Here is a 27,095-nt window from a genome sequence, read left to right as displayed (position 1 = left end):
TTTTGAGAAGTATTGTTCTTGAATTTGACAAAATACTAGTATTTATTATCAACGTGTAAGTTTGCTTTTTAGATAGTAGAATTGAGGTAGAAAATGCGTGGGGCAAGATTGTTCATATATGTTTAAACGGATTTTTGGGTGCCCAAGAAACTTACTGCAAAGATAAAAATCAGAAAAGACAATCAGCAAACAAATTGGTTTTAAACAAGGATCTTATTCAACCCAAATAAATTTGTACAAAATAATTTTCTCTTAATAAAAACCAGGTAAAACGTGAAAACAGTGTAGGCTAAAATCTACTGCCAAATTTGTAGGCCTACACTTTCCATTTTAATAATATTAATATAGTTAGTCATTTAGCTGATGCTTTTATCTAAAGTGACTTACAGTTGCTTTATATGGCAGAAGTTGCACGCCTCTACTCTACTAGGGGTTAAGTGTCTTGCTCAGGGACACATTGGTGGATGTCACAGTGGGAATGGAACCAAGGCCTCCCACACCAAAGCCATGTGTCTTATCCACTGTTCCATCACTACCCTGTTTAATTGATGGAATAACTGAAATAAATCAGTCTCAACAAAACACAAAAATTTACCACATATATTTATTTTGCAGTCAAATTTACACAATCCGGGACATGAATGTTGGACACTAGAACGCATGTTACACATGACACACTGTAACAGGTAGAACATAATATGGATGAGGGTTTATAGATAGGCTATTCTTTTGACATTTAAGTTACTTTTATCTCCATGAATGCTTGTTATTACATACACATGCGCACAGAATACACTCTCTCCAACTTTCAAACATACTCGCACACACACTCTGAAGACAGTTACATAAACATAGAAAAACACAGTCACAAACATTACAGGTCTTCCTCAAGAGGTCCACCTGTGTGCCCAAAAAATATATATACATTGTACTGTATATATGATCAAGAAAAGACATCATTTGTACACTATGGCAAATTGATAGCAGGCGACATTTAAGAGCAGCTGAGCAACATCGGTACATTCAAAAATTCATTGGCAATCAATAGAACTCACACACATATGCTCACCACTATAAAACTGGCTCAACACACAACCGCCAAAGAAAATGCATCTAAACATAGAGATATGCCACACTGAGAATAGTTACATTTAACGGAATAGTTTGACATTTTGGGATAGACACAAAATATTTGTTTTCTTGCCGAGAGTTAGATGAGAAGATTGATACGACAAAGACTGTACATAGTGGAAACAGCTAACTCGTTGAGTTCAGCTAGCTAAGATTTACTAGGTGGATAGGCTACAACCACAGTCCTTACATACAACTAAAAAGCTAGCTAGTAGATATAAGCTAGCTAATAGTTAATGTAGCTAGCTTATCTTATATCTTACTAGCAGATATCAGCTAGTACACATTGTTTATTATATTTTTTAAGTGTAGAAATTTGTTGTGGTTTCACAGGGAATTAAGTGAGCTGAGGGTTCCTTTGGACAGAGTCAGGCTACCCATATCCCTTTGCCTTTAGTATTTGTGCTAAGCTAAGCTAAGATGCTGCTGGCAGTAGCTTCATATTTAGCATACAGACATGTTAGTTGTAACAACTCATCTAACTCAGTAAGAACACGAATGAACATGTTTCACAAAATGTCAGACTATTGCTTTAAGAGAACATGTCAGGCTTTTCTTTGACACATATATAAGTGTATTACTGTAATGCTAAACTAACTGTAAGAGGTGTGTGTGTAGAGAGGTGTGGTTAGCTTTAGCCAAAACTACAGCTATGCAGTATAAGTAACATTCCCTGATTTTGTTATAGCACTAGAAAATGTCCCAGATTCTCCAATTTCCTCCCATAGAATAAATGTTTTAAAATTCAAAGACTTCACAGTTTGTTTTGAAAATAGAGTGAGCAGGAAGGACATTTTGGGTCACCTACTTCTATTGCACATCAGACCTCATTTTGAAAAAAAATCTAATTTGTAGGCTTGTTTGTTGATTTGAAAAATTTCATAAGGTACATGTGAGCAATGTTATGCATGTGGCATATAAATACCTCAATGCCTCACCCTACCCCCATTTCACCCAAAATTCAAAGTACAAGGCTCAAAAAGCAAATCACTGCCAGTTCCCCTTCTCTATTAAACTAAAATTGTTACACTTGGCTGCCATCTTGTGGCAGACAAATATACAGCACATACATGTTCAAGTAAGGAATTTTCTACTCTTCTTTTCACAGACACTAACAGCTTTGAGACATGGTCGTTTCCATCTGAGCTGATTCAGACTCAGAGTGACGGCTGGTGATAGAACACTTAAGCAGCAGCAGAGTGGTTTTTAATGACACCCTAGTACACACTTTGTGTTTTATCTGTTGCGGTTGTAACACCTTCTAAAACCTTCCTAATTAAAAAAAAAACTTTCTGCCTCTGGCACTAGTTCACAGGTTATTATCTTGTCTTACAGTCACACACTTTTTTTGTCCAAAACCAGCCAAGCAGATGCATAAAATTGATGCATCTCTTCAGTAGTATGTTTTATCCTGTTTTTTTAGAAATTATATCTGTGTTTTATCTCTCACAATATCCTCTGCGGCTTTGGACAGCACTTACCTGTGAGTGTTTTTGTTTTTTTTTTAATTTGAAATGAGTCACTGTGCCACAAATCTTCCACTGTCACTAGTTATGGCACTACATTTATGGCACTTTGACCATGAAAGTCAACATCAACTAATGTAATGAAAACATACATCAGGCAACAACTAAATTACACATAAGAAAGCATGTATACTGTACATTGAATTCACATGACACTGATTCATGGAAAATAAATATACATCTATTCAATGATATTGTCAATTCATTGTTTAAAGTTACTACATTCTTGTAATCCATTCAGATGACAGTACAAAAAATAAATATCTTGAGAAAATATTGTGGAGAAATCCTCCTGTACACATCACTTCACATTTTACCCCATTAAATAATTTCCCCATCTGGACAGTTATTGTTTGTTAGCTTGTTTGTGCACAAAAAGAAAGAAAGAAAAAATGGGCAAAAATCTGCGATTGTCAACAGCTGTTATATTAAAGCATTTTGTGTTAACTATTACAACATGTAATGTTTCTATAATGAAACCGTTGGTCCGGGGTGAAATGGTCTTCAGTTATGTTGAATAGATGATAGTTGTGTCTCTGGTTGTGACCAAGTGGCTAAATTAAGCAGCAAAGATGTCATGCTATTACCCAAGTCTTGTCAAGCTTATCATGATTAAAAAGAAAAAAAACACACAGGAGGATTCTTCACTTTAAGTGTAAGTTAATAAAAAGAGAAAAAAAAGAATTTCACCAGTAGATGAACAAAATATTTTTCTTTAAAAGCAGCACACAATGAAACAACTTTGCAAAGTGATCCACAATAAAATACACCACTCTACATTCTTTCCAAGAACACAAACATTAATACACCTTTAAGATAATTGTTCATTGTACTGCAAATAAAAGTGATAGCTATTTGTGACTGACTAGGCACTTTGGAATATGAGTGTAAGAGATGGTTCATTCAAAAGGTTAAAATTATAAGCTATTTAATATGGCACGATGGGTTGAGGCTCAGGGAAAAGAGAGCAAGACAAAGAGTCCAATAAAATGCTGTACATATACTGTAAACCCATGACACTATGAGGAGCTCTGGATAGAAGCATCCACTAAATAGCACATGTTCACAGTCTGCAAGAACATGAAAACCAACTGGAGGAAACTACTGTAGCTTAAAGGCTCCACACTGACACTAGCTGTGAGGATAAATCACTTCAAAAAAAAGTTTCAATCAAATGTTGTATTGTATATATGGTGCTATTCTCACAGCAGTGCTTCCCGATATTTTTTGTTTAGTGACTCTTTAAAAACAAAAGTCAACTCACGACATCCTCACATCAAGTTTCTTAGATGGTTTAATTAGAATATTTTTAGAAGCCTGCAGATGACGAGAAAAAAAAGCTCAAATAAATGTCCTAACGTAATTTAATAGAGCAGAAAAATGTTGTAACTTGTTGTATCTGAGATCTCATCACCCTTCCGATTCATCTTGTGACTCCCAGGTTGGGAACCACTGCCCCACAGTGCTCATTCATTCTGGCACTATGTTCTTAATTAATTAATTAAGTTAATACAAACAAATAGTTTAGAATATTGGGCTGGATCTTCTGGGTCCTCAGGATATGTGATGAAGTCTACAGATTTGGGCTCCAGTTCCTTTTGTTTGAAAAGGTTATTACAATACTGCATTATGCAAAACAGAGACATTTTGAACTAGACACCAAAAGTAACTATTTACAAAGTCCATGAGTTTTTTTTTTTCAATAAATCTTTTGACATACTCTGTACTTATGGCTGATTGTAGAAAAATGTTTAAATTTAAGATGAAACATTTAAACAATGAGCATTTGTACAAGCAAGGCGAATGTTTGGTTGTTATTTAACTTTGGATTGTTTTGAGATCAAACCCAGGCAACCTGTACGGCACTTTGAAGCACATTTACTTTACACACCAGCAGCCATCTATGACCCCTACATTTCATGTTTAACTATTGTTTGGTTTTTTTGTAACAGGGGCTAAATTTAAAATGAAGGGTCTTAAGTTCACAAATCTATAGAGCCAACTAAAATACTCAAATAAATTAAATTTATAGAGTATAGAAAAATTAAATTATCAAGTATGAAAACCAGCTTTGCACCGCTAATGAATATCTAGTAAATGATTTTAGAAATGTTGATGCTTTTTTCTAAAGGCCAATCTACACAATTTAAGAAGTGTGAGGGGCCACTTTGGTCTGTTCTGGTTGGTCTGGATGTACAAACGTGGAACGGCACCTTGAAGTTGACTCCTGCCAATCAGACGCTCAGGTCGGGAGGCTGATGTTGGCGTTCTCCGCCAGCGGGCTTGACATGCGTATCTGGGAGCTGCTCTTGCTGAGGATCGACAGCTGAGTCCCGCCGTTCACTCCACTGCTCGCCAACGAAGGGTGCCTTTGCTGCTTCAGGTCCACAGCAAAGTACCGGTTCACCGTCCAGCTGCGCCATTTCCTCTTGATCTCCGACTGCACCTTCAGGGAGAAACTTCACAAGGTCATTTTTAATGTACTTTAAGCTGTACCAGCTCCACGAAAAGGTACAGTACACTTGTGTTGTGTGGGTAACAGTAAGTGGAGTATAAACATTTAGTGAATGATTGACAATAGAATATAGCAAAGCTGTAAAATAAGTCCTATTTTACTCATGGGCTGTTTTTTTAGCATTGTGGTATGCAGACCTACTGTATGTTTAAAATCCGTTTTGTTTGTTAATTTGTAAAAATTTATTTGAGAGCAGATGTCATATCTTCCATCAGTAAGTGAGGCCTTACAGAGTTACAGCACATTACGTTAATATTCATTTGGAAAAAATTATAATAAATGTATGTTCTGTGTTAGGTTACACTATGAGACTAGGGATGTACACACACAGTATTTATTAATTAAATATATTAATTTAAGTATTTGTATTTATTAATGAAACACCAATTCTGGTTAAACAAATTAATTATGCATTTCTTTTTGATAATTACATTTTATTTACTCTTTATGACAACTGAGCAAACTCCATGAAGTTACGACTAAAAGCACATTGAAAAAAATCTAGAAAGTGAAACTTGAATCAACAATTTTTAATAAAATTCTTTAAAGGCATTTATAAACCGGTTAAAACTTGCCTGTGAATAATTTATACATAAACAATTAATACATTTTTATAATACTTGTTAAATTATATATCATTAAATATAATTACAATTATTATATTATTGTTATAATATATTATATGTTATAGTGTGTTATCAATCATTTATTAATGCCAGTTACTCATGTGCTATGTACATCAATATAAGGTATAATAATTTAGAGCATTTCTGGTACACGTCAGAAAATAACAAGTTGATCAAAATGTCACAAAGTGTTCATGAACAGTGACAAAAGCTTACCTCTCCATTGAGGAAACAGTAGAGGACAGCTACAACAAAGCCCTGAGGAGGAGAATATTCAATTCAGTTCAATTCAATTTTATTTATACAGCGCCAAATCACAACAACAGTTATCTCACAGCGCTTTTCATAAAAGAGCAGGTCTAGACCGTACTATATTATTTAGGTAAATTGGGATAAATATTGGGTTTTGAGTAGAATGATAGGATATTCTTATTTGTTGCATTCCAATTCTATGGCTTTGCTGGTAAATGTGTGTATTTTTGCATAAAGCTGTGTCTTTCAAATGCGGAAAGAAATTTATAGAAGAAGATTTAAATGGTGCATATAAAAAAGCATAACATTCAGGGCCGCAACATGTCCATAATCATTTGTATTACCCATCAATCTGCAGTTTAAATAATCAATATTTATAATGTATTTTGAAATAGTTAGCAAGTCGTCTTATTTGATAAGCTGGAATGACTGATTGATTATCAAAATAGTAGCAATCATTTAATCGACTAATTGTTTAAACACAAATAACGAGACATATATCAAAAAGGGACTATTAAAGTGTAGTACATTATAAAATATCAACAAATATCTGTAAAAATTGAAGCTAAAGATACGTCTTTTCTTAAAATAAAAGAACAGACAGCGATAATCTTAATTTGTCTCTATATGATCTGACCGAGATATTCTGTCACCAGCAGTTGGTTCTGCCACTATTTAACTGACATTGTTATATCACAATATGTTCTCTCATTCATCCTCTGGTATTTTCCAAAGATTGTATATATTTCCTTTAATTGATACCAGGTGTTCGAGGAGCTGTTAGAGTTATAAAAGCGTACCTGGAAGGATCCAAGTCCCAGTTCGAAGACCAGTCTCTCCCTTTTGCTGACATCTTCAGGTGAGAAGGCGAACACCGTGTAGTGAATACCAAACAGGGGGATGAGCAGGAGGGTGGAGCGCGCCAGACGCCTATGCACACACACGCGCATTCACATAACAACAACAAACACACCATTTAATAAGATTGAGGTGCAAATCAAAGTCATGTTTTACTGGTTCTGGTCAGCTGGATGTTATGCAAGAACAGAGCTACTGATGTATTGCAACAACACATTTTCTGACCAATCTCTTTCTGACTACATTCACACGCAGGTTTTACTTTTAGCCACAAATTTAAAAACAAAATAATCTCTCTCTCAAGTTCAATCAAGGCATCTGTGTTGTTTAAAATGCAGGCTCAGTCACAATTCTATTATCCATTAAAATGATGAGGCTGGAGTTTTTCCATATTTTTCTTTTTCTCAAAAAGACAAGAAAAGAAAAAGACCAATAATGAATTGATCTTACACATACAGAAGAGTTTTATTTGTGTCCTTATCTTGTCCTATCTCATGCAGCAAAATATAGTGTCTGACATACACATATGGATAAATGACACCTTAAAATAATTAAAGACATGAATGTGCGACACAGTGGTTTTTACAGTGCAGTTCAGTGACCCCCAGGGGCCCTTAAGGGCCAAAAAGCCCCATTATACTCTGAACCCTTTCATTGTGAGATGTTAGAAAACATTCAAGCTCTATTGTGATCAAAAACAAAAAACAATTTTGTGCTACTGTCTCTCCACTAGCCCTGGAAAAAAACAAACAAACAAACAAAACCCCCCAGACTTTTAAAATTTTCACACAGATTAAATAAATTCTCTGCATTTGTGTGTGTGTTTGTGTGCCCTTGTATGTCTACTTTTGTGAGGACTATCTCATGAACTGGACCTGGTTTTAGGTTAGGGTAAGGTTTGGGGTTAGACATGTATCTGTGATGGGTAATGTTAGCAGCTAAAGGATGCATTAGGTCAATGAGGGTCTTCACAAGTCCAGAAGTACAAATGGAATATGTGTTTGGGAGGCCAGACCTCTAAAAAACCTTTAAGAACCCCTGGTGTAAAACACACACACACGACACATACACACACACATGCGGTCGACACAAGACAGAAACACACAAACACGTGTCGGCGGGCAAACACACACACCCACATACACACTTACAGTGTGATGGTGGATAACTCTGACATCCTGCACGAATGCTGAACAGCCTGTGTGGGCTCACTGAAGCATTTCTGAGCACAGCTGCTACACAGCACAAAGACAACACAACAATACAACAAAGACAATGTCTTTAGGGACACAGACACACACTCTCACTCAAACACACTTCTTCACACTTGGTCACGCACACACAGGTCTAAGCAACAGATGAGAATGACATTATCTGCAGGGCCTCAAAAGACACCATCCTGTGGGAGCCGAACAGGAGTGACGTCTGGCTACAGTACAGCTCCATAATGAGGCTCAAACGTCCTGCCAACAGGTACAACAAATTAATATATACTGAAACATGTCTAGGAGGATAAATCAGAGGTTTAAGGATAGAAATGTGAAAATAAGACATTTATAAATGCATGGCTCCTGTGTAAAACATTTCTTCTATTTTTTATTGTATTAAATAATGTATTTATTTTTTAATTACACACTGATCCACAGATTATTTTCATCTTGTCTGCATGGTGCCATAGTGTCTGAATAAAGGAAAAAAATGGTGCTAGTCTATATATTTTTTATCGTCAACAAATCCCATGAAAACATTTGTTAGTCCTTCTCTCAATACTTCAAAACCAACTTCCCCATCCTGTGTCAGTGCCAAGCCCATTTGCTTTTACTGTAAATCTTTAAATTCAGGTCACAAATATACATTTTTAATTTTTAAAAGATTCTCTGTAGTTCTTAGCAAACGTTACTCGAACTCGCCTCCTCAAAAATGGAAAGAAAGGAATAAATAGGGAATTTGGTGTGGACTTTTCAGCTGCAGATTAATACACATTTGGTGCTCTAGTGAGTATTTACAGCAGGATGGTGTGTGTGGAACTGACTGAAATTAAACGACAGTGCCCAGGTTCATTACAATGAAGTAACGTGTCACCCACTTCAACAGACCTCTGTGATGTTTAGAATCTTTTTCAGACACCAATAGAGCACTATGGCACAGAGGAATAAGTTACAAAAGGCTTACGCTACACAGGGAATACTTGTTAGTAGGATCAATTCATTTTTGGTTTCGGTATTCTCATGAGATTTGTTAATGAAGAAAAATTGAGAATACAAGCCTTTAAGAAGAAGTGAATCACATTTCTTTAGGCAGGGTTGTTTATGTGCACATCATAAAGTCATGTTATATCATTTCAGTGATTTTTTTATGTGCAACATTTTTCACACACACACACACACACGCAGTTTTGAGTTTTTTTCTGAAGACACACAGCATTGGTGTTAGCAAATTAGCTGATACTTACAGGTAAATGCTTGATTCGTTTCCTCCAATATCAGGGGACTGCAGCTTCTGGACCAGGATGATGATTATTCCAATGAAGAGGACAAAATTTATCTGCAAAAAACAAAACACAAATTTACATAAGTCTGGAGGAGTTGTCATAAATCACATTCCAGTCAGTTAAGCAATGTCTGTGAATCAGCATCCATCATACCATAATGGAGGCCACAACTGGTCCTTTGATCACCCACCAGAGGGCAGTGTTCTCATTTGTGTCCCAGCACCTGGAGGAGGAGGTGCACAATGCATTTTAATAATCATTTAACATGCTGTCCTTAACTTTTTCCTTAACACATAACACCATACAGTACATCAATCAAGAGGCAATTTGCAGAGAAAGGGGAGTGGAGGGGAGAGGAGGATTTAAAATGGAAGCTGGCCAAACTAAAGGGAATAGAAATAATAATGAAGAGAAGATTATTTAACCTACTTAGGAAAATCTTTTCTTACACTTATATATAACATAATGTATTGTCCACATTTACCATTTAAATGGCAAATGGCTATTGTCCTAAATTCCAGAAACTGGATATGCCCTCCTCATCTTAAATTATATAGTTGCCAAGATGGAGAGGAGATACATTTGCAAGGAGTTATCGTAATACAGATTTTGGACTTCTGGTGGGCGATTCTCAGCATCCCGACGGCCTCTGCTTCTTTGCTTTCATACAATATGTTCTCAAGTGCCGTATACAACATGGACATGGCTAACAGCTGACAGGCAAGTTGGAAGAGGAGTTATACCCAGTGTCATGAAAGTGGAGCCTCAGAACTGCCCAGACAGTGACGCAGATGGTGGGAGTTCCTGCAATAACAGTGATCATTAACACACTGGAGCAAAACTGCAGTACAATTGGCATAATAAAACCCCATTTACACTGTATTTATCTATATAGGATCAGTTACATGATAACTTTTACAAGCAATTATCATATTCAAAAGAGGAAGAATGTCTCAAGACAGTATTGCTACTTCAACTGTATTTCACATGTTACATGTTATTTAAAACATTTATTTTGTCAAGTTTGGTTGAAATCTCAAAAGTCCTTGGCACATAAATAAATACAAAACTGTTATAATGAGACCTCCAGGATAAAGAGGTATTGTATAGGTAATGAGAATCCAGAATATCTGGTAAACCCTATACCCTATTGTCCTATTCTATTCCTCCAAACATAAAAAATTGAGAATAAAAATGTACTTACAAATGAATAAATTTACTTTTGAAAGTTGAAATTGTGGCATAAATGGTTGAATATACAGTATAAACAGAAAGAATGATAATCACCCCATCCTACAATGGTGTACCAGTAGAAGTAGCGTCGCTCAGGAAAGAAAGTCTCCACCAGCAGAGTGAAGAGATATAGACCTTCAATGAACAGCCAGAAATAGTTGGACATGACACAGTAATGGAAGAAAACCATCACTGCTTTACACGCCACCTGCACGTGGAAACACAGGGGAAGGTGCATCAGCAGAGCAAAGGCAGAGGGAAATCTATTTATTAATCTATTTAGTGATTTCACATCTGTATTGCTGATGTTGGACAATCATTTTAGGGCATTTGAAGCAGTGTGGATTTGTTATCATCTCACTTAGAAGACATGACCTTAAAGGTATATCATTAAACATGTTTGTAGGTGGTTGTTTTATCCACAGTAAAAGTAAATGTTGTTGCAACTTTTGCATGTGTAAAATCCATGTTAGATGGTCAGATTTTCTTTTGAAAGCTCAAGACAATATATGTCAGAGTGACAAATGTCCTTTTTCCTGTAAATCACAGTGTAAACAGAAATCGTCGTCATTGTGGTGACAGGGTTGCTACACACTGCACCGCACAGCAATTACCCTAAAACTGTACCATTTAGCAAATATGTGTGGATTAAACAGCCAGCAGCAGAGACACGCCTACAGGTCTGATGGACTGTCCTCAAAAGACATCATGTTAATTAAAGAGTCCATATTCTGAGTGGGGTCAGCCAATTACAGGGCTGATCTGATTCCCGGTGTCACGATACCATGATGGCGACCTGTGATCGCCATAGCAACAACGGTGAAGCAGAGGGTTTGAGAAAAAAAAGGGTAGAGTACCTGTTGATATGTTAATGAGCATCTACTAGAAGATTTCTACTGGCCTTGCTGAAGACATTAGCGTACCTAATTAGGTTTATTTATCATGACTGCTTAACAAGTGTGGGCGATGTGTTGTTACCAGACAAAGGCTAAGAGCTTGTTCTGCATTTGTAATCAGGGAGTATTAGTCATCTAATAGCGTGTTTGGTTTTTGTAAAATTTGCATGTGATTGAAGTTCCTTCAAAGGTGTGTATCAAACACAGAAAGACTGGAGGAGAAGTGTTTACAAGCCCTTCTGTCTGTGAAACTCATTTTATATCTCAAACTGAACGTGCACAATCATATTTTGCACGCATGCTTTCCTTGGCGGCACAGCGATGAATCCTTTAATAAAGCTCTCTGGAACCAATTAACCAATAATCTTGAAAACAAATACAAACTTCTTATACTGATTCAAAACCTGCCATGGGTTATTTAGTCAGAGTAGTGATCATTTAGAATAATAAAGGCCTCATTTTGCAATTATCTGCTTCTAATTTCAATTAATGAAGTAATTAGCCTTTTGAACTGAAAATGACCCATTCATTTGTTCATTAATTAATAACCAACCAAGCAGTCATAGTTGTTTTCTTTGCTGTTGATAAAACCATAAAAAGAAAAAGTATTTCATCAGCCACTGATAATGTGTGTATTAACCTTTAAATGAACATACAGTATATTAACTAGTTGTTGTTACTGACTGTGTGCTCGAAGCAGTGGTCGCTGTCCTCCTGAGCATACAGCACACCATCCTTAATGAAGACTGAGATGGCTCTCAGGATAAAAGACACAAACAAGTTCATGTGAATAAAGTTCCTGGTGCAGTGGAGCTTCCTGGAGAGAAAAGAGAGAGAAAATAGATCACATCTTCACTCCTAAAAGTAAATTAATTAGTGCAGCTGGCCATGTTAGACCATGTACCCTTTGCTCGTTTTGCTTGTTTATTTCCCCTGTTAGTCACTATACTATATGTCTTAGCTCGGCATGTCATATATAAGTATTTTCAGAAAAGGTCAGGCTACTCGGGAATGCTATAGTTTGGCATGTCCGTGGTACTATACATGCCAGTTTTTATGAAGAAAAAAAAAAACACTTTACTTTATAGCCCCCTATTTAGCATTTAGCTAAGCAGAATGGTTTATAAAACACCAAAATGTAGTTTTAGGCAGATATAATGGCATTTGAAGTGTTTATTAATGGAGATAATTGTTTTCTAACCTCTTCTATGAAGACATTTTTTATATTACTGTATTGTCATTCATTATCAGTTTCCACACTAGGCTCCATTTATAGATTCCCACAGGAAGAGTTACTGTGGTTAACAAATACATTAATAAATATATGTTTTGCAACTACATTATAGAGTGTTATGAACCATTTATTGTTTATATTCCCAAATAAATACTTGATAAAGGCACTTATAGTAAAGTGTATCGAATGGTTTTCTACACACAGCAAACATCTGTATATGGTTAGAGAATGCCAGTAGGGCAGCAAATTATTGATTGTTTTCATTATTGATTAATCTGCTGATTTATTTCCTTCAATCGATTAATTATTTGGTTTAGTAAATGTGAGAAAAAAGTAAAAAATGCCCTAAATTCTTTGCCAACAAGATTCAAATGGTTAAAGAAAAGAGAACAAGCATAAATGAAACGTATTTTCATTTCATGAACCAATTTTAAGAAACCTGACTTTGGAAGCCGCATTGTGAAGCTCACCTGAATCTGCAGAGAATGACCATGGCTGTAGTCAGAGACACCAGCGATGTGCTGTAGCCAACGGTGTACAGAGCCTTGACTGAGGCGTAGTAGCTATCCTAATGTTGGAGACAGAAAGTTAGTCATGTGTCTCTGTGAGAAATGTAAAAGGAAATCTAGATGAGGTAGAAAAGGTTGTACAGGTTTAGTTGTGTTGTCATAGAAGAAGCAGACGTCCACATAGTGAGGGAAAGGTTCAGACCAGCCGTCCTCGGTACAGTTACGACTGACCTTCCCCATCTCTGAAAGTGAAAAAATATGTCTGTGCTGATTTGGGCTGAATTGAACTGAATGAAACACATTTTTATATACAAATGAGACCAAATTACATGAGACACACAGCTAATCTCACCATCTTCGGGGCCCATGAAGTCATGGAAGAGCTCTGGACAGCTGACCGCCACAACTTCACCAACACTGGCCGCCTGCCAGCAGGTCAGGTTATCCCACATCCAAGGACACACTGAGGAGCAGAGAACAGGGGAAAGAGAAACACAGTGAGGTCAGTGTAAAGGTCCTATCAGCTTTACTGCTGCTATAAAGGTGATGAAATGGTACTGACACTAATTTAATTGAACTGAACTGAATTCAATTCAATCGTACTCAATAAAAAGCAGCTTTCAAGTCTTATTACCTCTCTTGGCCCATCTCAGTCAGATCATCTTAACAATTTAGTTAGCCTGTTTTAATACTTATAATCATGATAAAAAGTGCTTCTTGAACAGAAGCACAATATGGCTTTTAAGTTGCTATGGGGAACTTTTTAGCAGTTATTTTTGGAGTTTCTGGCCACATGATGAAGCCCAATATTCACTCTCTTTTAGCTCTGTATTTGGTCTCTACCAACTCCTGAGGGAAATATCTGGCTCTTTAGCTGCTAAATTCTTCACTATGTTCACCAGCTAGTTGCTAACTGTGTCTGTCTGCTGTTTGGTGCTGAGCAAGGTTTGGTTTCACAAGTGGGGGAGACACAATGAAGGAAAAAACAGTAGAACGGAAAAGAATCAGTTCTACTGTGTTTTTAGGAGAATATTAACTGTTCACAAAAAAAAATTATGAACGCGTTTTTCAGGTTGCATCCAGCATTTTTTTAGTTTGCATACAGCCCTGGCAATATTCACCAATAAGATTAGGCAACCTGTGGTTTAGCCTGAGAGACAAAGGACCACACCTCTTGCTGCAGCAGCTGCAGCTCAGTGCTAGTAATACGTAAAGATGACTCAGATGAGTATCTCAACTTTTTTATCAACTCTGTTGGATTTTGTGGAAATTAGGCAATTGGATAAGCAGGTTTGTTTTTAGAGTTTTTTTCATGAAAACACGTGCTGCACCCGAAAACCACTATATGACGCTATGAAAGTGAACCAAAACTGTAAAGTGTATCACCACCTGTTGACATTCAAAATACAAAATAATGAACAAAGCATTAATTTAACATTTCTTTATTACTGCTTACATCACAATTTATCTATAGACACACACACACACACACATAGACGCACACCTATTAGTGCAGCAATTTCACCAGAATGTAATTTACTGCAGAACTGTTTCACCTGTCTGCTCACATCTCAACAGTACATCACTGCCAAAATGACCAAACGTCCTAAATGACAATAAAATTGACATCATCACCTCTCTAAAACAGAAACTGAACATGATAACCCTCATTAATGTTGGATTGCAGGGCTTTTGTGTTACACTTGTTGTGTTTGACAAGTACTTGCACTTACTGCGGTGCATTTGACAGTCGCAGGATTCATGTGTGCAGGAAATTACTACTCAGCCTGGACAGGATGGCCTGCCTTTTTACAACTTGGAAAAAATACAGAAAAATTAAGGGATAAAAATAAATCAAGTACATTATATAAAATAAATCACTTAAAAATGTAAAACATATACAGAAAAAAATAATTTATATGCAAAAAATTATATATTTTTAAAGAAATAAATGTGAAAATAAATGATATAAAAATTTGCTTATAATCATTATTTTATATTTTATTATTTATCTTTATATTTCCACTTTCATTTTTTGAATTATTTGTTTTTAGATTTCCACATTTTCTTATTTTCAATCTTTATCTATTATTTTATTTATTTATCTCTATATTTCCTCACTCATTTCTTATTCTTTAACATATTTCAAATTTTTTAATGGCACCCCTTAGACTCCACAATCGGGTGTCACAAACAGGCTGAAATTAAATTTTACTCAACCCAGTTTCAACTTCTATTCATCTGCCATCATCATGCTCACTATAAATCTCACATCCTGTATTTTTAGTGCTACTCTCACAGATTTCTTTCTTTCTTTCTTTCTGCTTAAATGTGTTTTATCTTGAGAAGCTCTCCATCCCTCCACCTTTTTCTCTCCATCTCTCTAAGTTTACCATGCTGTTTATGCCCGGGTGGTTTTATAGTGCTGCAGAGGAGTCTGATTGTGTGTGTGTGTTCACACGCGTGCATTTTGAGTGTGTTATTGAGTGTGAGTACTGTCTGTGCATGGGTTCCTGGACATGGATGTGTGTTTGTGTTTGTAGACCTTTCTTCATTCTGCTTGGCTCTCTAATCTGTTTTGGTTCCGTCTGGTGAGCCGGACACGAAGCCAATTACCTTTTAAAGGGCAAATCGCAGGCAAATGAGCCGCACTGAGCTACAGAGGTAACCGGCTTAATAAAGCACTCTGTCTGCATCACTGGCTATCTCACACAAGATCCCACAGTATACTCTATTCACTGGGCTGCATAGTATCCACACACATCCTGCACATGCATAGTATAGAATACTTGTAAACAACCACAGCAGCTCAAGCACACATACACATACAGACATAAACTTTTTCCCATTAAGGCTGATCGTATCAGATGACTAATCAGTTTTTTGTAGTCTGAGTCATCGGGTGCAACTGCAGCAGAATACTAATAAACCAGTTGCCCAAAGAGGATTCATTCATCTTTTTTTTATAATTTATTGGGAAAAAAATGTGTCATGAAGCTCCTGTAAAAATTTCAGATTAATTCATTAATTGTTTGGTCTGTCAAATGTACTAAAAAAACTAGCGGAAAAACACCCATTATGACTTCCTAAAGGGTGAGGCAAAGGGAGACCCAACAAATTCTACCATTGGAGATGCTGGAACCAGAGAATGTTTTGTGTTTTTGCTTGAAAAATTACCGACAATTAAAAGATTATCAAAATACCAGCAAGTTTCTGTCAATGGACTAACTGATTAACTGATTAGTTGTTTTAACATTTAAAATACCCTAAAGGTATTTAAGTGTCCTGTTCTGTAGTGTGATGTTTAGGTGTCAGAATCTAAATAAAATGTCACAAATTTCAATCAATTTCATTCACAATTAGCTTCAGAGAAACTGTTGACTGAAGATGATTTAGTTCTGAAATAATTGTAAATAATAATAAACACTGTGCAGCCCATTTGATTTTCTAATGGCTATATTCAATCATTATGTGGCAATTTCACATGGCCTGCAGACTAATCTGAGTCCAGAGAACCTCAGTTAAAAATATGATAACTAATACAAATAAATAATGTTTTTAGAAATAGATCTTGATGAATCAGAAAAAAAGAAAGATCGTCTGACTAAGCTAAAACAGACCACCACCTTTCTCTTTCTCTTTTTACTAATTTACTGTTCACATTTTTCTTTTCTCGTTTTCTACTTTTCCTCAAGTCCCAAATCAGATCTCTAAAAGCCAGGCGTTTCCTTATTTCCTCAACAACGATTTGCTGCCAGACACACAGAATAGTTCATTTTAAAGAATAGGAGGAAACAAGGGTCATTTAAAGGTGAAGGCAGGCCAACATGTGTGACACTATGGTTTGAAAATGGATAGTGCTATAGAAAAACAAAATAACTGTTCATGTTACAGAAGAATACGGGAATAAAATAGCAACCGAATGCCTGATTTTCACTATAAATACGAAACACTAAATATGCAATACATATACATTGTTATTTATAAATCAGACCTGTGTTCTTACCTCCTCACGGCATGTGACGTGAAAAAAAGATTTAAAAATACAAAAACTTCAATATAGCACATGCAGTTTGCCGTGTATCACACAGTAAGACATTTAATATCTATCCAAAAAGAGCTACAGCTCTTCTCCTCATTGAAATTGTTATCTAACACTCTAAAATCTTTTATTTGTTTCATATGTTTTTCAAGGAGCTGGAGGCTGTCAGCAAAGCCGTGAGTCACAGTGCAGTCTGGGAGATGCAGTCTGTTGGGCAACTTTCGAGCAGTCGGAGTCCTGTAGCAGTTGCTAATGAAAACCACAGCCCATAGCCAAGAAAATAATTGCTTCCAGGAATCACATACCAAGCTTCCTGTGTTGTTGGAAAAAAAGGGACATGTGGGAAAAAAATGCGAAAGCAGCGCAGCGTGACATTACAGGCAGACATTTGGTTTGTAAACTGGATGGTAGTCTGTGCTGTACAGCGAGCAGCCTTTTGGGGTGATGTACATAATAGAAAACTGCACTCATCTCCCATCCTTACATGACCTCTATGACCTTTCTCAAAACTGATCAGATAAACTGACAAATGCCACATTGTTCAGTATAAAAACAAACCTGTTTTCTTTTAATTTGTTCCCGGAAAGTTCGATTTTTAGGGAGATACATGAGTTGACACATGACAGTGTTTTCTGAGAAACCTGAGACATGAACAATTTCATAACAACAGCAGAGGCATGAATGAACATCACTTACCTAAGTCAAGGTCATCGCTGGGGTTGTGCAGTATGATCATCTCCATGCATTTCTCATGTTCACGCTTGATGAGACAATGCTCGGACTCTGAGGCCACCTGGAGAAAATAAACAGTAACACACACAGTTTCACAAGAAATATTAACTATACTGATACTCTGCACCATTGAGAAGAGTGATAAAGGCCCTGAAGACCTGAAGACCACCTTCTCACTCTTGCCAAATGGGTACAACATAAATACAGCAATATTGTCTAAAGTTAAAATTATGCTGGTTATGTGAGATTCAACGTTTCTGTTTTTGTGTCATGATCTGGCTGTACCGCCCTTTTGGTCTCTAGTGTTTCCCTGTTTTCCCCCTTCCTGGTGTTTTTGTCCTCTGAGTGTGTCTGTGTGTGAGTGTGTGTGTGTGGGCATGGTGCTCCTTTCCCTCTCCTGGCAGACCAATCAGTCAGTTAATTTCAGTGGCACTCGCACTACGGCCAAATTTGGGAAGGCATCAGATTGTGACTTTTTTGCGGCCATGACTTTTCCTTGATTTCTTTGTCTGCTTGTACTTCAGGTTCTTGGTCTCCGACAAAGGAGAGCCCAGTTCGTCTGCCTTGCTCAGTTTTAGCCCTCGTATGTGTAGCCTGCTCAGCTCATGCCACCTGCCTGCTCACGGAATTTCCCAGTCTGGAAACCGCCATCACATTTCATGTACAATAATTGTATACCTTTAGTCTCTGTGTCTGCATCAGGGTCCATGTGTGTTTTTGTTAGCACTCTTGTGGGCAGAGATTTTTTGCCACGGAGGGGTTATTACCTATCAAACGAGATCAAACCACACCTAATGAAGCTGCATTTTCCTATATCTGTGATTGTTGCTTTTTCAGTCACAAATGTTTAATGATAGAGAATACTCAAGATGTGAAAGGTGCTTTAAAATTGCACTAATCAATATTTTTAATTTAACAATGGATAAAATAGTTACATGTAATGTGAAATGTGATTCATGGCAACAATCCGACAGAGAGGCGTCCCCTTTGGAGAGTTTTGGTGTCTTTTAGCTCCTTGTTTTTGGTTTGAAGGCCCATTACTTCACTGAGTCTCATTGACCTCATCAATTTCATTTCAAGCCACAGCAGGCAGCTGTTTTCTGTGAAAACACCAACGGCAAACAGAGAAAGTAAGCTGGTGAACATAGTGGAGCATAAAGCCGCGAAAGAGATATTTCCTTTAGGAGCTGGTGGAGACCCTATTAGAGGGAATACATTCCTCTGTTGGCCAGAAATATGACTGGAAATAAATTCTAATGTGTCTGTTTCCAAACTAAAATATGTCAATGTTCTGTCTCCAAGTGGACAAACAAATTTACCAATGCAGGGGGAAAAAATCCACTTTATCCTGATTGTTATACTATCTGTTTGTGTATGTAAATATTTATCAGCGCATTTACGAGTAGCCTGTTTTTATTCCAAAATCCTTCTCTTTTCACTTCCTGTAAATATTTTTGATGACTCATCCTGCCTGCTGACTTTATTAGCTCATGGGTTGTAGTAGCTAGGGGAGTTAGATTATGGGTAGAAAATGTGTGTTTAGTCTTAGTTGGCAGTGCTTGAGAATATGTCAAAATATGAAAGCTAAAGATGCACTAAATGCTATTTCACTAGGGGAATAATCAGGCAAGGTAGAAAACACACTATTTACCCAGAGGTAGTATAGTAGTGTATGTCTATCTTGAGGCCAATATCTGTTTTGCACCCTCAGCTTTCTTGAACCTCCCCTCTTTCACTCTCACTGTGAAATAATAGGTGTAATAAGTCGCAGCCCTCTGAGCCGTGGCTGATTCATCACTCTGCCCTCCAATATGAATTCACTTCAGGCCTCGCTGCCTAGATAAGATAGGACATCAAACGACTGGGAAGATGCCCTAGGATTCAGTTCCTTTCTTTATCAAGCTCCACATGGGCAGAATTTTAAAACACTGCACGAATTATGTGAAATGCTATTAGAGCTATCATCCATCTAGTTTCTGACACACTTATAAACACAAATACTGGACACTGCCTCACCACAATGGCAAAACAAAAACAAAACAAAGAAAAAAACATATTAAAGAACACACTTTTTATGTTGACAGTAGTGTTTGATATGATTTAATGAAACTGACATTGGCATTGAGTGAAAGGAAGACCTCTTTGTACCCGTAGCAAGAATCCATGTTGCTAAGCAGCAGGTAACCAGCTAGGAGCCAATACATATTGTAGGCAAGGCTTCCCAGAAATGAGAAATAATTGGATGCAGATGACTAATATCTGTTTGGCACGAGTGCAGACAGGCATGTAAGATGACAGTTTTAAATGTGTTATTCATTAATTTATTTATATAGACTCCTAGCAGGTGTTACTGAGTTTGATTAGTATTTTGTTTTACTTTCCCATATTTACAATAGGTATTTATTTTTCCATGCTAATCCGATCGCATAGACACGTGCTTCCACACAGGCATTTACATCTCCATTTACCACACACACACACACACACACACACACACACACACACACACACAACTGTTGTGAAGAAGTGGCCTTTTTTACACCCAAACTTAATAATGGATTTACCAAAAGCTAGTGCAACTCAATCCAGGTCAACTGAGGACTGTTAAAACCTAAAACAGGCACCAGGAAAACATTACATAGGCCAGAAGACAGATCAATGAAAGTGTAGCTTATTCTTCTATCCAATCACTCCTCCCCTCTCCTCTCCTCGCCCTCTGCCAGATGTCTGTCCAGATAAGCTGTCCATTTTGAAGCTGCAGAACCATGTTTCCCTCCCCAAGGCTATTTTTTCGAGGGCCAGATAACTCAGTAGCTTCCACAGCACCACGTAGCACAGATAATAAAACTGGCCCACTGTACAGACCCATTTAAAACACAGTAAGTGCACCACAACACACATATCTGCCACATCAGCAGCTGTAGGTCAGCTTGAGCAAAGATGTCAGCTAGAGGAACACTTCATATTGGTGCGGTACAGATGTTTGTGCCTACAAGGTTGCATTCTGATTTAATTTTAGTCTACCTAGTAACCCTCATCAAATTGGTATTATTACTGTTTTTACTGCAAAAGATGTCATCATCAAAATGATAATGCTACATTTATTTTTGCATAAACCAAAAACAATTTCTGTATCTGTGTAGCTTCACCAAGGAAACTGCTGCTGTGCTGCATTAGTGTGCTGAATATAATACCTCCCACAAATCTTGCACAACTCTTCCATCCTGCTTTTTATTTCTAAGAGACCTCTAATAAAAGTGAGTCACAGCAGATGGATAGGCAGCTCTCCGGTCAGCCGGGCCATCTGTTATTGTTCTAACAGGCGGCCGGCCGTCTTAGCACAGAGCTGATCCAGGACCTGTAGCGTATGCTGATGTGCTGATGCGGCATATGGTGATTTCCATGCTTCCAGTGCCTGTCACAAACACACCCGCAAGAGTGTACGTATGAAAATCTGAAGCTGAGAAAGTGATGAGAAGGAGGGGGCTGATGATGGAGACCCACTCACTCCCTCATATGTGGATATGGTTACATATTCATGTATGCTCCTGAACACACACACACACACACACTTACACAGTGTACACAGCACACATAGACGCATGCACACAATCTACTCACCAAGGGCAGCAGAAAAATTGCAGTCAGCAGGTAGCCTCTCATTGTCTCCAGTGAAGTGTTTGTATCCAAAAGGCTCCACAATACGTGTGTGTGTGTGTGTGTTCACAGCGATGCACTGAAATTGCTCCCCTTAGCGTAACCACACTTCAGCATCAAGGACTCTGAAATACAGCACACAGACGAAAAAGGCTCCGTAAGAGCACAAACAACAAGAACGTAACATGAGAGAATCGTCACTGTGTTCGGCCACTGCATCACTGTTTTGTTATGATTTCAAGTTGAGTTATTATAATGTATAACATTTTGAAATTCTTCAGTATTAGTTGATATTATTATGTGTTTTGGAAACTTGAATACTGAATAATTGTTGTTGCTAACTGTAGCACTTAAAATGTTTCAGTTTTTGAGATTCTAGTTTTGAATTGTCCTCAATGTCACTTAAAACAGATACACAGGGACTCGCCCAGATAATGTCACAATCCCACAGGTTTCTGTTTTTCAACTTTGCTTCTGAGAAATTCTGCTGCCATTAACCAGGGAGAAGAGGCAGTCAGGGATCTGAACCAGAAAAACGCCTCATTGTTGACAATAAAAGATTTTGCATTCCTCCAAAAGTGTGATATAACATTGTCTACAAGAAAAATTAATGAAACTTTTACTTCCTGAAAATAGCTCCTCCCTCTTTGTAACTCTATAGATCTCAGTCAGTGTTAGTCTGTGGAATAAGACAATTTGTTGATTAATTAACCTGTAACTTTACTTTAGATTTTTTTATTGTCAGCCTTTGAAATGGAGTTACTGTCTTCTAAATCAAACTTGTTTCTATCAGACAGACTTGAACAAGTAGTGGTAATTTGGAAAACAGAAGAGCTGAAAGGACCATATAGGCTGCTTAAACATCATTTATAGTTAAACTGGTGTACTATTATGCAGAAGTTGAAGTGGCACTAAAAGCTAAATTAATTTATAGCATGAAATCATTTTATAAAAATGAAGCTCGTTCCAAAAAGTAATTTTACAAATTGATTAGATAACCACACTATGTAAGAGTAAGTATGTAAATAGACTGCAACTTTTTCCTCTAGAATTAACATCTTAATAAACACATGACATTGAATTTATTTATGCAACTCTATAAATTATTTCTGGCCCATCATTAAATTCGATGCACATCACACATTTTTCTCCAATTCATTTTATCTTCTCCTTTATCTTCTATTCTGTTTTAATTGCTGCTTTACTTTGTCTTATGTGATAGTAAAATGAGCAATTTGATGATATTACCTTGGGATTTTAGTTAGTAAATTGTGATCATCATTGTTCACTTTTTGACATTAGATAGACCAAACTGTCAATCAATTAATCGCCATTCATAATTTGACTGAATTGTCTTCAACAAAAAGTTGGATTTTTATTCATCTTATCCAACAGACACCAACTTTCATAAAAACTTCCTCGATGACAGAGGCAGCATTTGTTGTTTTTCTCTGAGGTTATATACAACCACAAAAGATGTCATTCACCTAAATTCCAAATTAAAGCAGAAACTTTAAACAATGGTGTGGATTTATTAAGGACAAGTGGATTACAAAAGGCAAGAAATTTGAATCCATCACATAAATCTCCTTTAAGAATAATATTTATGTGCCTAGGGTCAGACTTTAACCAACCCCCAAAACCCCACCCCTTGTGGCTTACTCATCCAGCTTCCTGAAAACACAATGATTCACTGCAAACACAGAGGACGCACTGGCCAGAACCAGCAGAGACACATAACACACATTCAATCAGAGAAACAGCAGAGCACACACACGCGCGCACACACACACACAAATTCCGCTCTATGTCCTTTCCCTCTGGTACAGAATCCAATTACCTCTAAAGCATCTCTCGTATGCTTTATCAAGTAATAGGTAGGACAGACCGAGCTCAGAGGAAAACCACGGAGATATAGAGAAGGGATAACATGTGTCATGCAGGGCTAACACTAAACTGTCGGGATGCAAATTTAAAAAGAAAAACACACAATCAGACATGAGAAAGAAAGAGAGAAAAACACTATGACAACTTGCCAGGCAGGGTATCAATTAGCTCTATTTCTCTCCATCTCTTTAGCACCAAAATGTCACAGCAGCCATGTTTCTGGAGGCTCCAAAGGAAGTTTAAAAAAACAGTACTTGATAAATTCATGTGGCTTTTTTACTGAGGAAACACTACTACAGGAAACAACAGAAGGGCTAAACATCCTGAGGGCAAAAAAGCCTTGCTCAGCACTGGATACATGTGAGTCACTTAGAAATCTGTAAAGCTTGATAGGTACTGGACTGAACAGGACTATGATTATGGGGGAAGTGAACAACTATATGTGCAGGTTTACAGAATGCCCTGCTTGTACTGTTTATTTTATAAATGTTCCCCAGTAGTAAAGACACATTGTAGTACAGGTCAGGCTATTGCAGTTTGCAAGAGGATTTCCAGTCATGAATAATGGCACTGAACTTGTTAGAAAACTGGCAAGGAACACCCAAAATGCAGAATTACTCTAACCATAGGAAGGTGTGAGCGCATGCATGAGATCTGCAGATGCAGATACAGAGAAAAACAAGAGAGAAACATCATGTCACCCTCCTTAATGATTTCTCTCTGAATTTTAAAAATCTGTCTCAACATATCAGCTTCCTGCTCCTGTGTGTTAAATTCATCTGTACATCGTGGTGCATTAATAATTCATGGTCACTTTGAAACGATCCCAGTAAGACGGGAGAACGCTTTCATTGAACCCAAATGCAAGTCTGTTAATGCCTGGGAGATCGCATGTCTGTCAGTGTGGAATAATGTAGGTCCGTTCAAAATCATTAGTTATTGGCAGCTTTGTTAATATGTTCAATTAAAAACATTAACCGTGTCATAATCACACATACATTCCTGTAATGTAGCCATGTAGGCTACAATACAGGAATAACAGTTCATCCCATGCTGCTGAAGAGTATTTCCTTGTTCTTTAAATTACAGCATGTAAAATGTCAAACGGTTTGTGGGCATGTCCGAGGTAGAAGAAAAATACAACAGTCTTAATTATAATCGGTCGATGATAGATTTTTCCCTTGGTGCTGCACATCAATAAGCTAATTTTGCCAACCCTTTCCCCCTTTTATTCCTGCATTCATAAACGCTTAATTCATCAATGCATGTGGGTGACCTTCGATTTGCACATGGAAAACATCAGCAAGAAAATCGTTCACCCACCGTTTATTTACTAAAAGCTCTAACTCGAAAATCACAGCTCACGTACTGTCATGCAAGAAGAAATGTGCTTCTTCTTGTTTTAAACAAAAGCCTTTACAGATCAGTGAAATCCTTCTTAATTGATCAGCCGCAGCGAAAGCCAGAGATACGATTGAAAGCGCGCAGCACTCGGCGTGGAAAACAAGTCAAAGGAACTTACCGATGCGTAATTTTCAGAGGCGCAAATATCTTCACGTGAAGCCATCGGTGTTAACGGATCCCCGCGGTATTTGGCTACGAATACCTTGTTTTACTCCTAAAAGGGTTATCACCTCGTCCTGAAAACGACAGGTGCCGTTGCTGCTGCTGCTGCTGTTTCTGCTGCAGGACGCACTCACCGTGTTGACTGCTGCTGCTGCGGCACCACGACGAGGAGGAGGAGGAGGTGGGTGTCAGTTCTTTTGGGAATCGCACCTAGTCAGACACAGAGGCAATAAAGTGAGACAACAGTTTAGTCTACAAATGCAGCTGAAGGAGGAGATAGATTTTTTTTAAAATGGTCTCAGCATTGGGCTGGTGAACTGAAAGTCTCGACGTCGCCTGCGTGGGACTTTCTGTTCCAGAAAAGAAACAATTCATAAAACTCTGACATTTGCGCCTGCGCCTCTCAGACGCTCCTGAAGGTACAAGGTCCGGTCCCCTGCTGAGTGCAATCTGTGAGGCACTGAGTCCCCCCCCCCCCCATGTGTGTGACTCACATTTAGTCAAAAGTTTCTCATTCTAATTACACAACATGTAGCAGACTGTGGCAGTTTAGTCCAAAAAGCAGCTATATTCCCATGGAAGTGATTTGTTGTGGCCTCTGTGGCCGCAGGCGATCCTGTTTACTTTCAGCACCACAGACAGCGACCAAACAATCGTCACAGGGCATCAATGGGCACAAAGTAAAGCCCTAACTAAAGTCCATTACAACATTGTATCTGCAAATGAACAAGTTTCTCAGTCTGAATACTAAGAGCTGCTTTAATTCAGTCTCAACAGGATTGTTGTGATCCAGGCAGGGCCAGGGCGAGAAGGTGGATTAGTGAACGGGCATATAGCTACAAGCTCAGGGGTCTCTGTATGAAAGGACGTTAACATTTTTAGCTGGAAACTCAAAAGACAACAAAGACACAAAAAAAAACAACCACAAAAAAGAAATATTCACAAAGAGAAGCGAAATGACCACCAAGAGATGCAAAATATTAACAAACCGATGCAAACAACAAAGACGTGCAAAATGACCACAGACAGATGCAAAATAATCACAGAGAAGCAAAATTACTACAAAGGCATGCAAAACGACCTGTAAGAAGCAAAACAATCATAAAGAGACGTTAACTACCAAAGAAAACATAAAACAATAACAAAGATATGCAAACTGACCACAAACAGATGCATAACAACCATAAAGACATGCAAAATGAAACCCCCAAAACTCTTCAGTCTCTCTTCTGTCTCTTTCAGTTTGGGGTGTCCAGGGCCCCCCTTGTCTCATGCACTTCACATTAGAATATGTATTATTTCATTTATTACACTGAATAAACATAATAAATGTAAAGAATAATAACTGTAAGAACAGAATATATGCAAATGTATAGATTGATAAAGTACAGCTTTTTATTGCAAAGAACCAGGTCTTTAAATGGGAGACTCACATTTTTATTCATTTTGCAAATTTACCCCTTTCTTTATTACTGTATCCCAATCTGGCACCCTCATTTGGTTTCAACCCGCCCCTGGATCCAGGGTTGACAATTTCCAGTGCCAGCTATATGCAGGCTGGTGTTTTGAGTGCGGGGTGATTGATCACTCAGCTGGGACATTTTGATAGGTTGGCCATAAATCAATGAAGCATAAAAAGTATTAAATCCTGCCATGATGTGGATATTCTCAGAGAGCAAAACAGAAAATAGGAAAGGCTCCAATAACTGCCTTGAAGACACCAGTTCTATCGAAATATATTAAATGTGAGGGGAAAAAATCTATGAAAACGCCTGATTGGATGAAGGGTAGTGACGCATGTTTCCTGCCGTCCTGGAACAATTTAACACTGTTACTGGACCTGCCTCAAGGACATCCATGGAAATACTCCCATTGAGAAAAATAAAAAACATCTCTGATCTTGCAGTCAGCAATCTGTAAGCTATTTTGTTGCATATAAG

General features: G+C 37.6%; 1 protein-coding gene across 5 annotated transcripts; it reads right to left on the bottom strand.

Moving 5' to 3' along the window:
* Window positions 1–585: 585 nt before the first annotated feature.
* LOC119901930 (pituitary adenylate cyclase-activating polypeptide type I receptor-like) lies at window positions 586–25,533 on the bottom strand. 5 transcript variants are annotated; one of them, XM_038717715.1, is made up of 15 exons: window positions 25,290–25,533; window positions 21,667–21,827; window positions 18,010–18,106; window positions 13,624–13,734; window positions 13,413–13,513; window positions 13,233–13,330; window positions 12,213–12,345; window positions 10,687–10,840; window positions 10,143–10,203; window positions 9,553–9,622; window positions 9,361–9,452; window positions 8,060–8,143; window positions 6,851–6,980; window positions 6,015–6,056; window positions 586–5,116 (listed from the first exon to the last, which is right to left on the bottom strand). In XM_038717715.1, exons 2-15 carry the CDS (start codon window positions 21,706–21,708, stop codon window positions 4,892–4,894), a joined length of 1,440 nt encoding a protein of 479 aa, XP_038573643.1. In that variant the 5' UTR covers window positions 21,709–21,827; window positions 25,290–25,533; the 3' UTR covers window positions 586–4,891. The 5 variants fall into 5 exon arrangements, with proteins under 5 accessions (XP_038573643.1, XP_038573642.1, XP_038573645.1 ...); XM_038717714.1 differs by lacking the exon at window positions 25,290–25,533 and adding an exon at window positions 25,112–25,279; XM_038717717.1 differs by lacking the exon at window positions 25,290–25,533 and adding an exon at window positions 25,112–25,279 and having other exon boundaries at window positions 586–5,103.
* Between the last annotated feature and the right edge of the window lie 1,562 nt (window positions 25,534–27,095).

The sequence above is a fragment of the Micropterus salmoides genome, unplaced genomic scaffold, assembly GCF_014851395.1.
Source record: "Micropterus salmoides isolate LMB-PRFRI ecotype aquatic unplaced genomic scaffold, ASM1485139v1 Ms_hic_scaffold_14, whole genome shotgun sequence".
Lineage (NCBI taxonomy): Eukaryota > Metazoa > Chordata > Actinopteri > Centrarchiformes > Centrarchidae > Micropterus > Micropterus salmoides.
Note: the sequence above shows the minus strand (reverse complement) of the source record. Positions and strands in the feature narration are given on the sequence as shown.

What these genes read in the sequence shown, in the direction of transcription:
- LOC119901930 (XM_038717715.1), bottom strand. Translation starts at nt 21,708, where the DNA reads ATGAGAGGCTACCTGCTGACTGCAATTTTTCTGCTGCCCTTG. An exon ending in CAGTTGTGGCCTCCATTATG is followed by an intron (nt 9,453 to 9,552) that starts GTATGATGGATG and finishes TGTTTTTTGCAG; the next exon opens with ATAAATTTTGTCCTCTTCAT. An exon ending in AACGAATCAAGCATTTACCT is followed by an intron (nt 8,144 to 9,360) that starts GTAAGTATCAGC and finishes TGTGCTGTGTAG; the next exon opens with CAGCTGTGCTCAGAAATGCT.